At 36.6% G+C, this 14,440-nt stretch overlaps 1 protein-coding gene and 1 long non-coding RNA gene across 2 annotated transcripts; both read right to left on the bottom strand.

Moving 5' to 3' along the window:
* Positions 1 to 77: 77 nt before the first annotated feature.
* On the bottom strand, positions 78 to 2,228 carry LOC146483404 (uncharacterized). Its single transcript, XR_014863891.1, has 2 exons — positions 1,097 to 2,228; positions 78 to 470 (listed from the first exon to the last, which is right to left on the bottom strand). It is a non-coding gene; the product is annotated as an uncharacterized LOC146483404 (long non-coding RNA).
* Positions 2,229 to 2,406: 178 nt separating this feature from the next.
* On the bottom strand, positions 2,407 to 12,696 carry LOC146483403 (stAR-related lipid transfer protein 7, mitochondrial-like). Its single transcript, XM_085106163.1, has 9 exons — positions 12,018 to 12,696; positions 10,181 to 10,335; positions 9,352 to 9,401; positions 7,998 to 8,108; positions 7,531 to 7,575; positions 6,398 to 6,435; positions 5,710 to 5,809; positions 4,102 to 4,186; positions 2,407 to 3,173 (listed from the first exon to the last, which is right to left on the bottom strand). Exons 1-9 carry the CDS (start codon positions 12,413 to 12,415, stop codon positions 3,091 to 3,093), a joined length of 1,065 nt encoding a protein of 354 aa, XP_084962289.1. The 5' UTR covers positions 12,416 to 12,696; the 3' UTR covers positions 2,407 to 3,090.
* Positions 12,697 to 14,440: the final 1,744 nt, after the last annotated feature.

The following is a 14,440-nucleotide window of genomic DNA, read 5'->3' as shown; positions in this document are numbered from 1 at the left end:
GTTTGTTGAGGACTCAACTGCAAAATAAGATATTTATTATGGTTTGTAAAGGCTTCCTGCAGTCAGTGTATTCACAATTTACAATTTCAACTAATGTATAAAGGTAATTAAGTTCAAGAAGTATTTTTATTATCATTTATTCAAGATGCTATGAAAGACAAGAAAATCAATCCCTTTCTGAAGTAAAATACACTACTGTTTGTTGATGAAATATACAGTAAACTATCATCATACATTAGATGTATGGCTATAATCTTAATCTAACCTTTGTTGTTCTTGTATGATTCAGGCAACCAATCAACCTTAAATAATTTCAAACTTGTCAGTGTTTATTTGCTTCTGTGCTGGTTCATCTTTCATTGGCTAGAGTACAACATTTGAGTAACACTTGCCCACATTAGATGGATTCCTCTGAAGAGCATAATAAAAAATACTTGCTGACAACTGTTGTGTTTTGACGGCATCTTTATCTGTATGTTGCATCTTGCAATACGTAACTTAGACGCAATCAATTTTCCTTATAAAACTAACTTTGTCTGACATAACCTCATTTAAACACTCAGTTTAAATGGGAGGCATCAGTAGTAATGATTGTGTAACCTATGTTTTGGTTTACCAACAGAGATGATAACTAAAGGTGAAATTGGCCACCGTACAGAGATTTGAGTGCTGACGTTTTGAGCGTTGACCCGTTGCCATCTGCTGAGGGACTAATGCTTGAAACATCAGCACTCAAATCTCTGTACAGTGGCCAATTTAACTTCAATTATCAACTTTCGTTTCTACTCTCCACTGACACAGCACCAGTTTCTTTAGAAACTAACCCCTTTACCGGCAAGTAATTCATGGTAAGGTATCATATAGTCACCCACATAACCCTAACCCTAACTGTAACCCTAACCCTCCATATAGTCACCCTTACCTCACAATGAATTATATGCCCCTTTACCCATTGTGTAACCTGGCCTGCAGTTCAAAAAAATTTGAGGTCTCAAAGACTTTGGGTGGTTACATGTATTAGCCAAAATTTTTGGTTTGTAATTCCAGAAACTTTTCATGCCAAAATAATTCAAAAGTTTTTAACCATCCAAGTGACGAGCCTCACATTCAGTTACTTGCAGTCTCATTGATAGATCAAAGAACCTAAGTCATGGCCAAGCAAAGCCAATGAAATAGAAAAGGAAATTTTGTGCAAATAGCAGGATATTTTCTGTTTTAAAGTGGACTGCCTTGGAAGATTGTACCTTTTTGATGGAAAACTTCTGGTATAGATCTTGTGTCCCATGAACTGGAAATTTTGGCTTGATGGAAGGCATAACTTACTTATGAATGTTGATACTACAATTTATTGTGCATGTCAGACACCTAAAATGATTTTAAAAGGGTATATGTCACATGATCCATAAACTCAAAGGTGAATTTGTTTAGATGCATGTACTTCTAAAGGGAAAAGAAAAAGGTACGCAAAAGGGATCCCAGTGAAGGCCCATAAAGACAAGGCAGTGCCACTGAAGTCAGCAACTACTGCTGTACAATGAAAAGGGTCTGAAATGATTCAACTAGCTCCTGTTTGGATTACAGTACCGCCCGAAACTATTGGACCATTTACCGCGATTTTGCCGCAGTCGAATCGCGGTTTTGATCTGCGGTTTCACCTCGGCAAAACCCCGTCTAACCGCAACGAAAACCCCGGTTTAGCTTAGGTTTTTTGCGGTTGACTTAAGCCGCGGTGAAGAGCAGGACGCTGTTGGGTTTGAATAGGCTATTGTTCACTTTGTTTTCATGTTCTTCGAGGACAATAAGTGAACTGTTAGGTTTTAGGTGTGATAAATTTCACGGAAGCGCACTGGCTCTCAAGGGAAATAATCAAAGCGCTCTGTGAGCGAACTCATGAATTGAACTGGTAAATGTAATATTATTTCGGATTATGCCAAAAGTTATTTGCTTAACGTGCAAAACAATTCATTTAACTTCAGTCGCACGATTCCTTTTGATACGCGAAGCAATGCAAAGGTCAGTGAAAGCCCGAATGCTAGTCGACGAAAGAAGAGAGCGCTTCTAGGTCCGTTTATGAAGAAATGACAATGGGACCAGTTGGGCATAACTGAAAAGGCACTACCACTATCGTTGTGGCTGAATAACAAACTGCAAGCGTCCAGGTTTCCTTCCAAGAACTGGCGTAAATTAACTTATTACAACTTTTTTTTTCGCGTTGTGATGGTCCAATAGTTTCAAGCGGTACTGTATTTCTATCCATGTAATTACAGACCTACCCCGCATGCCAGAGGATTTTCTTGTGCAGTTTCCAGTTCTGGTCAATTGGCCTCTTGCCGGCCATCCAGAGTCCTTTAAGCATGCAAGAAAAAATATCTGGTACCCGGGGTAAGTAAAACAAAAATAAGACCATTCTTTTCTAAGGTCAATCATTTTATTAGAGCACAAAACTTGTACTGAATAATGCCACAGCACAAAAATGAATGTGTTGTGTAAAGTACATAATGTGTCACGTACTCCAGAAGACAATAATAACTCGCAAATCACAAGCCCGTCTCTGAAATTAATCAAGCCTGCAGTTTTATCAGAAATATCTCCACGCAAAGGTTCAAAGTCAAAATTATTATCCCAGGCTGGTGTGATAACCTCAAACAATATTATTGCACTACCTTTTCTCCTCTTTTAAAGATTTTGCAAAGATAAAACTTGTGAGCCTGACTGCAAGCAATTCAGTACAAAAAGTTTGGGTGGTATGTTTTTGTTCTGTCTTCAAAATTATTGTAGATGCAAATTCCCAATTGGCACATGTGCATATACGTGACTACTGTGTCCAACAACCTTTTACTTTTGATCCACACTTCAATATTTTATAGTCGCTGATCTACTGCCACTATAAGAAAACGACACTCTGCTACGAAATGCCCCATAATGAAACTCTTCATTGATTTTGTCAAGTTCTTCAAAAGACTAGTGTCCCCTTTATGTTGATTCATTTCTTTTGGTGATGAATCACATCAGTATTTCTTATTTGGTGACTATACAGACGTCATTCTCTCAGTAGACTGAAGTCTACCAAACATAATTTTTACTGTATCATCAACCAACTTGCAGAGACCTTTGTTCTGGCTGGTTCAAACCAGCTGCTGCATTGTGCAGTGTACTGATGAATGCTGGAAGATCTGAAAAAAGAGCAAAACAATCAGAATAAAATGCAAAACAAATACATGAACTACATCACATTAATTTTTCAAAATGCAATCCCCATATTAAGGAACGGTGCTTAGCAATACAGATTGAAGTATAAATTTTTTGAGCGGTTTATGACTATGCACGAAAAGCAGATCTTACATGTAGCAAGGGCTATTGGAATTCAAAACAAAATTGAGGGTAACTGCACATTTTTTAGAGATAATAAAGCAACAATATTTCTTAAGAGTGATAGTAAAAATATAAAGTAATGTATGGCAGTTTTTCCTAAATTGAAGCTTAATTATCTCTGAAAAATGCATGTTTACCCCCAATTTTCTTCTGGGGTATCAAGAGCACTACTTGCTAAGTTCTGCTTTCACCGTATTGTTTTGAACTGCGCAAAAAATATTCCTGTATTAGTGAGCAATACCCATAGGAAACCCAAGTATCTTGAGATGCACAGAACCTATGCGGAGTAACAATAGTAGGCACCGTCCTTAAGTGAGTCCAAATCATAAGCCTTTGTGCCATGTAAATTATCTGGTCCCAGTTGTCCAAAGAGTAAATAATTTCATCCAGTGGATAAGTTGTTATCTGGGTGACAAAATGTATTAGTTAGAGTACATTTTATCCACTGGATAAAGTAGTCTACCCTTTAAGCGATCTGGGACTGCAACACACATGAACCTCTCCCACTAAAAACTTAGTGAAGGAAGTACTTCTTCAATGAGAAACTTCAATGAGAAAACTATAGAGAGTGAGAAGGTCATGGTGCTTTATTATGGGTAATGATAATGATGGCAACCAAGATGCTTTGAAAGTTGAGGAAATTATACATAATTATAATGAATTGTTTGCAATCTAAATAAAATGATAACAAATACAGAGTGGAATGGATTTTTGGTGACGGCCACTTACTTGAACTTGTTAAAATGTTCATGCAGTAAGATGGGAAGTTAGTCTTGGGATCATCAAAGTATGAGAGCACAAAATCAAATCCATCCTAGGTTCACAAAAAAAAATCACACGTAAGCTCACTGTACTTGGTAAAACTGTTTCAATATTACTATAACAATGCAAAAACTGGACAATATTTTGAAATATGAAGTGATGTTTGGGTGATTATTTTTATCAATGTTTTAGATCTTAAACTTGATGTTTGTCCTTTCATTTTCTTCAATAATACGAAATGGAGGGTGTTTGGGACACAAGGCCACAGTGCATGCCTCACTAATACAGAAGACATGTTCACTACTGTTGGAAAGTCTCCCTACACAGTGGAATCAAACAAAACTCAAAAATACATGTTAGGCTCAACTTTGTTTAAACTTACTCACTGTTTTCTGAAAAAATATCATTGTACACAAAAAAAAGCCTTTCACTAAGGCTAGTTAGGAGGGCAATGAGTTAAAACTTGAAAAAATTGGAGCAATCTTTTCAAACTCTTCCACATGTCTTGGAAAAATTGCTTTATAAAACAAATTGCGATTATTTTATTCTCTCTGCGGAGAAAATCAAATTATTGAAGTGTTCCCTTTTAGTGTTCTACAAATGTACAAGTCAGAGCATCGCATGTACGAGAAATGGTAATAAGTAACTGTCTTGGTTTCTATGCAGTTTTAACATGATATGACATACATGTAGCACACCAGTTTCAATAGTTAACACTTTGACAAGACAGTTCATAATAAGGCTTTTACCGAATGGTAAAATGCGCTTAATGGAACGTGACGCCTTAGGGGTGGTAGGTCACGCAATGTTGTGTCGACCCCAGACAACAATGTATACACGAAAGCCTCATTCATAAATGAATACTCTCTATTCAGTAGGGTTAGGATAAAAGCCTTTCATGGCTAGGAAATTGTACCAATATGTTGCACAATTGTCTAGAAATGAATCTTACCTTTGCTGGGATTGGTTCATGTTTTGTAAAGCCCTATTGATGGCTAGTAGTTTGCCACGTCGTGTCCTTTAGTTTACAGTACGTTTGTACCTATTGGCGGAACTTTGAGTCACTGTCTCGCTATAAAAGCGTCAGAACACTATCCCAGGGCATTATCCTGGCAGTATTGCACGAACGCAAACACGTTTAAAAATTTTGTTTACCCACCCTCCCTCCCTTTGGAGGAGGATTGTTATATATTCATTAAACTTGGGGTCACTCCTTGTGGTTCGGTTAAGTCTGCGTTGCGACTTCCCTCAAGCTCTTGGCATTGCTCGTATCTTGCCATCTCATACCTTTGCCTTTATCTTGTCCGATCCAGCCCGTATGGTGCTGGGGAGATAAGAAAGGCTCTGCCAATACTCTTGTCCTACCCCACGTTAGTGGGGAGGTAAGTGAGGCTTACGTTTGTTCTGCACACATAACCCGAAGTCGTATTAACCTGCCACGAGGATGTGTCCCCCAATTATGTCTGTTTACTTTGTCTCAATACTGTTATCTAGCTGCATGCTTTGTTAAACAATAATAATTTAAAGTATATGCGGAATAGTGACATTAATTAATTTTGCTGATTCTTTCCTCACCTCATCAAAAGTTCCATGTGGTAAAATAACCATACTGGAATTATAACTTGGCACTCTAACAAATTCACCATTTTCTGGACAAAGTGGATGGGTGGTCGCCCTACGAACAAGTCAAAGCAATTACTATGTAATTAATTTCTAGCGGAGGCATAAACACAATAATTATTATTGGAAATAAGATTGTTACAAAGTACACTGTATTAAGTCCTAACTCTCAGCTACTTGTGTCAAACTTAACGGGTGGACTCTTACAGTGTGACCTCTCAAACAATAAGATCGGGAAATACTGTATGTATGCGTATAACTGTCACCAAAAAGGAAAGTTTTCAAAGCTCTGATAAATGTGGAATCAGACAACCTTGCAAGGTGCATTGTATACAAAGAGGACAAAAATTCAGTTTTTATTGTAGATAGGTTAAAGGTGTTATATCATTACAAGTACTGACAAACCACAATGGAAACCTCTGCAATGCATGTACATGTATTCAGATAAGACCTTTTACATGTACATGTAGGTGTTCCCCTGTCAAAGATAATTTACTCTTGTGTTATCCTCTGTGAAAGCAATAGCAACCCACCTACCTTACCCAGGTTTTAGAGTGCTGTCTCTTCAGTAGTATCACATTTAAATAAACACCCGTTTACCCCCATCTACTGAGTCTGTTTGTGGTAGTAATTCAGAACTCACCTTGAAATTAGTACCATGGTCATTGAGTCGTGATCAATCTAAAACAAAACAGTAATGCATATGCTGAGTTATGTAACGGTGAGTACACTGTGCAATTCACTGCACAGTACAAATGCATCAGGATTACACAAAAGGCAGCTAGCTTCTGTACAGTTGTACAAACTGAATTACTGCTAAGGCTATGTACACTTTATGCTGGATCTGTGACAAAATCTGCATAGTGGATGGTTGCATACACTGTACATGTAGGTCATGCTGCACTTGCTACAGGTGTATATACCGTGATTGCCTTAAATCTATAGAAATACTGGTAGTTTTGTAGTTCTTCCACAAGCAGGGACAGCTTTGGATCTGTACCAGTCTCAAGTTCATTTTCTTTGGGGTGGGGGAGGGGGGGGACACCTTGTTGATTTTAGGATAAATTATGCATAAGGTAACTACAGTGTGCACAATGAAATGAATTAAATTTATTTTGTTCCAAACTGCAGAACTGTGCAAACTACACTGTACACAGTAAGGTTGAATCTGTGCAAGTTCAAGTTCAGCTTTAGGCATGTTTTTTTTACCAATACAATGTGTACAAAGCCTAAAAACATCGCTCTTTGAGGTTATAATAAAAAGGCTCTACTTCAGTCCACATAATTTATTATATTTGTTACAATCACTTTCCCATCCCACACTCTTGAATATCAGTCTGAATCTACCAGACAAGCTAGTACTTCAAGCATTCACCAAACAATCACCATCATGATGACAAAAACAGTTTACCTGTGATGGGCATACATTGAATGTTGCTCAAGGTGAGTTTTCAGATATGGCTCAGGGAAAAAACATTGTTTTGTAAAAGCAAAGGCAATCGCTTTTTTACAGCCTCATCATTGTACATGTAGAAATTACATACTGAAAAGAAAGGCAATATAGTGGAACCTCAATTTTACAATGTGGCAAGGGGACAGCAAAATCACATTGTTAAATTGGGATATTGTTGTAAACGAACTCCCAATTTATAAATAACTTTTGCCGGGACACAATGTTGACCGTTAAATCGGGAATATTGTTTAATCAATGATCGTAAAATTAGGGTTCCACTGTACAGAAGTTACATCTAAGAACAAAACAGTTCCTGTATTTACCATTCCTCTCCTCACAAACACATAGTCTCTACTTCTGAGGGGATACTATTCAAGAATCAAGGAGGGAAAGAAACATGTATTAGACCTGTAGTATACTGAAATATAAAACAGTTATGTGATCAAACAATGTGAGGAGCAATGGTGAACTTTTAAAAAGGTTTTTTTTTGTAATGCAGTGCCTTGAAAACAATCATTACAATGTAAAATAACTTATTTGCTTCGTTTCGTACAGCCAAAGACTAAAAATTGCCAACCAACTTGTTGAATGAACACTCTAAATGCTTGCAAATTTAATGTGGTTTATTCTGACTGTATAATTTTCATAATAATATTTTCATACACTTTATTTTAATTTCACAAACCTCTCAAATCCAGCTTGATTACAAGCTTTCATCAGCAAAAAAAATAATCTTTCTTCAATCAGTATGACTACATGTTACTTTTCAATATACATTGTATGTACTTACAGGGAATTTTGTGACCCAGTGAAGAACTTCACTACCACTCACAGGGTCTGAATCTACAACATCAAGCTTTACAACAAACTGGTCCCAAACTACACGATATTCATTATCAACCTGTTTAAAAATAGAGAATTATACACAAAAACATTTGTCTTGGTATAAAACAGTATAAAGCAAACAGTTGGGGTTTTTTTTTACAAGCACCTTGGGGATATTTGAGTGGCCATTTTTATACTCCATTAAAAATATTATTCATAAGCCCATTGACCTATCAAATGGTTGATAAAACATCACGTGCAGTGGTTTAAAAACCCGATAAAACCTCCTCCTTATTAGTATGCAGTGTTTAATGTTTTTCTTGTATGCTTATTTCCAACGTTCACAAAAGCATCATTGTTATGAACTCTCTTGACACACACCTTTCCAGGAATGTTTTTGAAGCCAGTTAGAAAAAACTTGCAGCACATGTTTTATCGGGTCTAAAACCACTCGGCTGCGCCTCGTGGTTTTATATGCTGATAAAACACTGCTGTTCATGTATTAACCATTACATGTGCATATAGGAAAAAAGGGTTGACTGCATAACTGTCCTGTGTTGAATTTTAGGTTTGCTTTGTTTTTTTCTTTATTTTTTATTTTATTTATTATTTTATTTTATTTTATTTTTTGCTGGTTTAAATCTAAGTTTTTGTTAAAAGAAGGCAAAACTCTTGTGTCATCAAACAAAAAGCAAAGAGAAAAGCAGAAAAACATGCTTTGCAGCCAAAAAAACACAATGCAATGTTAGAATTGATTAAAAAAGAAAGACCATATGCAAAAATTCAGGCACTTCTAAGCACAACAAAATTTAAAATCAACCTAAGATTCAAGATACTGTAAGATGCTTATGCACTCATCCCTTCAATAATAATAATAATAATAATAAGAATAATGTTATTATTATTATTATTATTATTAATATTATCATTATTATCTTTCTTTTAATCGAAATGAATTGTGAATAGGTTTTTTTAATAGCTCTTTTTTATATACTTTTAACTTGTAAATAGCAATTTGTGTGGAATATTTTAATAAAGAATAATATTATTATATTAAAAAATATATTATTATTATTATTATTATTATTATTATTACAATTATTATTATTAAAATTATTATTATTACAAAATTATTATTATTATTATTGTTGTTGTTGTTGTTGTTGTTATTATTATTGTTATTATTATTCTAGTGACATCGTAAACTAACATGGATGTTGCTAAAATATTTTAATCTGATGCCTGATGTGCAATTTATGAATCATGGCTAAGAGTATTTGTGCCTGCACCTCTATGACAAAACAAGAACAAAACCGCACCTGTGTCCTGTAAAATGAGTGTGCATTGATGTCAAAGAACGTACCAAACACTACAATTGAAATGAAAAGCAAATATTAATCAACATGACAAAAGTGTATAACTAAATGATTGCATTGGACAGTGCTTTTGAAATCAAAAGATTTACACAACATTAACAAGATGCCTATACTGTCATTTACGCGAGATGCTGCGGCTGATTCATCTTTTCCAACTGTATGCCTCGCAGATTTATAAAACTATCCTTGCTAATGGAATAGTTTGAGTCACCATGATCGCGTTACGTTGTTTCCCTTGTGTTACACTACTCACGGTCTCACCGGAAATTCAGAAATTCCATTACGATAACATAAGCTTCTCAATGACCTCTTTTCAGTCTCCCATCGTGGTCTAAGACTGTCAAACAAAGCACGATTCCTTCGCCAGGAACTCTCCAATTTCCACCATTTTTAATGTCGAGTGCTTCTTTGAGATTATTCTTTCGATTCACCGCTTCAAAATGGTGAAATTTCCGTTTCAAAACGGCAAACTTGAGTCCACAACATGATAACAATATGGCACCGACAAAAGTTCAAAGCACATTCTCAGAGTCTGCTGCCTGATACTAACATCTTGCAACTGCAAATCCCATTTGGTGTCCCAAAATGGACCAAAAACTTTTTGAGACTGCTTATGGCTATATGTATGAAAATTAACTTGATGGAAAAAAAGCCTGGTTGTGTAGTTACCCCTGGCCCAACTTCTGTACATCATTACATTAGAGGTATGCTTGCCAAATCTATATTATTTTGAAAACCATTAAATTTTTCTTTTTAGTCCCATACACTGTACCTTTGTATTCATACAGCCCAGAGGAGTCAACAGGCCTTCTCCAGACTTCCAACAGTTTTTGATCTATAAATTGCTCCCACTCTTCTCTTTCATTAGCTCCTTCTTTGTGTTTTCTCTTTTTTCTCGTTTTGTCCAATGTGATGTTCTTTTTGCACCTGATGAGAAAATCAGAGAGCAAAGAATTAACAAAAGGATGTGTTAGTCTCAAATGTACACTCCACATGCATGTGGCATGCAATATTCTTTTATTATTACGATGAACAGAGAAAATCACAGCCCAGTTGTTTGAGGGCAGATTTGTACTAAACCAGAACAGTTGATTTCTTTGCATAAAACTAACAACTTTACTGCTAGGTATAACAAATGGTTGAAAGCAGGAAGGTGAAGGTCATAAATTCAAATGATTATTTGAAGATTATAACCCCTGTAATATTAATCCAAGAGCAGCCTGTTTACATTTTTTTGATTAATGTTAACAAGGGAAGGATTCCAACAGGATTTATAACCATTCCACTGTAATCATTACAGTTCATCCTTCTAAACAGTGATGTTGTCTAAACAAAGGCAGTGAATATCACTGTTTCTCCAACAATACATGTACAGGTATGTGTACTGAACAACAGTGCCATTGTTACACATACATGGACATGTTTTCTCTAATTTTTCAAACAAATTACCTGTTCCAGAGTTCAAATAGAGACTTGGGATGAGTTTTTAATCAGAAATTGGAGTCCATCATAAGAAAGATCATATCAAAACTTAAGTCAGTTTACCTAGTTTGAGGTTCTGCTATCAGATTGCAACCATGGAAAAGGCTTTCAAAAATCGGAAAAAATAGAGACTTGTATGGATTTGGGGGATGCCATCTCAGAATTAGGGACATTTTGTATTGAATTTGGGTGACCTTTCACAGGTCACAGCCTGGTTACTACACAATAAAACACAACCTACATATGTAACTTAGTAAACTTACTGCAGTAATTTTTACGTGATCTTTCTGGTGATGGGGTTCAAATGATACAATTTGAAAATGATTGCGTTAACTTTGGCCCAGTCACACTATGAACTTCGGAACAAGCAATGGAACACATTACGTTGAGCACTGTTATGTCTTTTCCAGTGTATATTTTAGATTGTTAAAAATACACAAATTTTCAAAGTTTACTGTTATCTTCTTGAAACAGAAAGACATACAGCATCCACATCCCTTTTAATGTGCCACTGTTTGGAAAGTCTCAGTACAACGAATGTAGTTTTTTTCTCAAGTATGGTTTGTTGAGTTTTGCAATTCACATGCAAAGAAACCCTGGGATGCTTATAATCCTGCCCTGGGAAAGAACGGTCATACCACTTGATGCTTTCACCAAAAATAGTAAATTTATCAGTGCAAGCAATCCTTAATTTGAGATACCAAAACATTCAGTGCAACCATACTTGAATATGCAAAGCTCTTACGTGAGACACAAACAAGCCTGCAGAGGCAAAGAAAGAAAATGCTAGTGACAGGTAAGGATATTCACGATTTACCACGAGAGAGCTGCATGGCACATGTACAGCTGACAACTAATGTTTTGGTATTGGATCAGGTCTAAATGAAATACACAACTTTGGCCTGTAGGTTGACTCGACCTACAAGTAAAATACATTAGCAGCACTGCAGGCATGAGTATGGCAAAAGACGCAATTCAACGTACACGTACATGTACAGATCACGACATTTTAAATTTGTGTTGTCCATGGCCTGCAGGCACGATATTGAGTGAAAGCAATAATTAAGCTAAGTATACACATATTTAGGCTCATTACAGTTTGAACGCTTTCATTCCTCACTTCTTACCTGTACAATTCATAGTCTGTAATTCTCTCCTTGTGCCACAAAAATCCAGCCGCGTTTAAAACGCAAAGGTTCGAAGCAGGGGTTCCTGCTAGCGAGTTTTCGCAAGTCTCTTTTGTGTGTGAATAGAACTGTTCGCGAAAACCTTTCCTTGTCTGCTTCACATCTTGTCTGTTCATTAAATACTTTCCTCCCTTTTCTCTCACTTGCTGGCAGACCGCATTAACAGCAGTTGTCAAACTTTTCAGATTTAGTCGAGGAGGCAAAGTATCCACAGCGTGAAAGGTAAACGTGCACTCTCGTATTCTTTTACGAAGTGGATTATCAAAGTCAACATTTGAGCGAACTGCAGCACAAAATTGAGATGATTTGTAGATAATATACGGTCCTGTAGTTGCCATGATTCGTTCAACAGTAAAAAAAGCAGTTATGAAGGATATTCCTCAAGTGAACATCGAGTACAAAATGATCCACTACACCTCCGCCATGATGAATTTTCACAATGAGGCTGTCTGTCCGGTTTTCGCGGTCAAAGTTCAATTGAATCTAAGCCAATGCGCACACAGCGAACACGTGTTGACATGCAAGGCACGCATGGAAAGCGCATTGGTCCGATGAGTTCCTTGTCACGAAAACGTCACCCCATAGATTTTAGCCGCGCCGTAATGCACAAAGTATAAAAAAATCTACGAAGGTTGACAGGGCGACCCAAAGGTTACAATTTACGAAAATATGACGTCACAAACGTCTTACTTACTGCTGCCTTTTATGAAAACTTTTGAATGCAGAAGTCCACACAACGCAGGAATTAAACTTGCTGGTAATTTTGCCGGATCTCTCTTGTGAAAGACCTCGTGTCAGGCGTCACTTGTATTTGCCTTTTATGGACATTGCCTTTTTAATACAGAGGTATTTCTGCGCAGTTTATGACTATGCGAGAAAAGCAAAAAAAGAAACACCCTCCTTTACACTTCAGCGTGAAATGTGGCCTGAAATTCTACTCAATTAAAATTTAAATAATCTTCAAACGAGACGACCTTTTTCTAAATTGCCGCTCCATGAAATGATCACGCACTTTTGACAGTGGCAGAAATTTCAATCGTGTTGTTTTCTTTAAGCATTAATTTCCGCGACATGTAACTTGTAACTTGAACTTGAACAATGAGCATAAGTTTACGCGACGCTAATTTCTATCAAATTTGCTCCATGCTCTAATTCCTGTCCTTCAGGTACAGTTCATTCATTCATATAAAAAGCAATCCGGTCTTTGCCTGTTACTAAATTAAATGTTAGTTTAAATGTAAGTTTGCTGTTTGGTGAACTCTCACGACTGTGTAATGTTTCACTACAACACTGGTTACAAAATGTCTTCAGAATACTAAGTGTGCTATTTCCTGGTATAGATGAAGCTGTATACTCCAAGGAAACAAAATAATTTGAATAGAATTAATTTCCTCGTTTGCCTATCTTTGAGTCAATTTTACTCCTTTAAACGCTAATAACTTTCAACGAAACTTAAAAATGACAGTTGAACCGAAAAGAGTTTTGACTTGTCACTGGTCAGTTTGCGTTGTACAGCTCTCACAAACGTGGACACATAATCATATTTTAAGTTACAAGCTTTAGCCTGCGAGGTTGCTCGCAGGCTATACAAGCTTTAACTTAAGCGATCTAAAAGAGTGCCATAACACGCGACCCATGGAACAAAAAAGATCCCCTAATACTAATGATACCCTGATACTAATGAACAACGAAAATTTATAAAAGTCAACATTTCTATAAATGTTCAAAAGTGTTCGATGAAATACCTGACTGTCACTTATTTTCCCGGGACTAAATTTTTGCGATTTCCAAAACATCGCGAAATTAAAAATTCACGAAAAACTATCGACGCGAACTTAACACCCTGGTATGAAATCCTGTTCGGACCGTCTTTTCTTTTGATAGGCGCATTTCAGTTAGCACTAATGAGGACCTTATTCAAGGAGTGCGCAAAAACAGAAAGACTGCGAGCAGTTCCTTTGTTTTTTTGTTTTTTGTTTTGTTTTTTTTTTTCAAAGGGTAGCAACCAAGCAAACTACGCGAGCGCGCACGAAAACTACCTTCCGCGAGGAATCGCCACGCGCTTCCCTCCGCGCTTCGCGTTTCTTCGCGAGAAGCAGTTTTTGCGCACACTCGCGAGGTTCGCTCGATTTACTATCCCTAAGAAAAATAAGGGACTGTTCCTAGTTTACTGTAACAGAAGCAATATGGAACTAAAGGAAACAGCGTAATAGGGGTTTTTGACCTTTTTTGTTAAAAATAGTTAAATAGGACCTTCACTTTGTTACAAAATAATTTTAGAACAACGAGAGAGGAGAAATCAACTCAATTCTTGACAGGAGCAACGCCTACTCTGTTTGAGCCCATTTTGGAAACAAAAACAC

The sequence above is a fragment of the Pavona decussata genome, unplaced genomic scaffold (assembly GCF_977016875.1).
Source record: "Pavona decussata unplaced genomic scaffold, jaPavDecu1.1 SCAFFOLD_39, whole genome shotgun sequence".
Lineage (NCBI taxonomy): Eukaryota > Metazoa > Cnidaria > Anthozoa > Scleractinia > Agariciidae > Pavona > Pavona decussata.
The sequence above is the reverse complement of the archived record's forward strand: the minus strand, read 5'-3'. Positions and strand labels throughout refer to the sequence as shown.

Bases quoted from the DNA above. Each gene is read 5' to 3' on its own strand.
- LOC146483403 (XM_085106163.1), bottom strand. From the start codon at position 12,415: ATGGCAACTACAGGACCGTATATTATCTACAAATCATCTCAATTTTGT. The intron at 7,576-7,997 runs GTAAGTACATAC...ATTCTTGAATAG, and splicing joins ACTGGGTCACAAAATTCCCT to TATCCCCTCAGAAGTAGAGA. The intron at 4,187-5,709 runs GTGAGGAAAGAA...TTGTGAACCTAG, and splicing joins CACATGGAACTTTTGATGAG to GATGGATTTGATTTTGTGCT.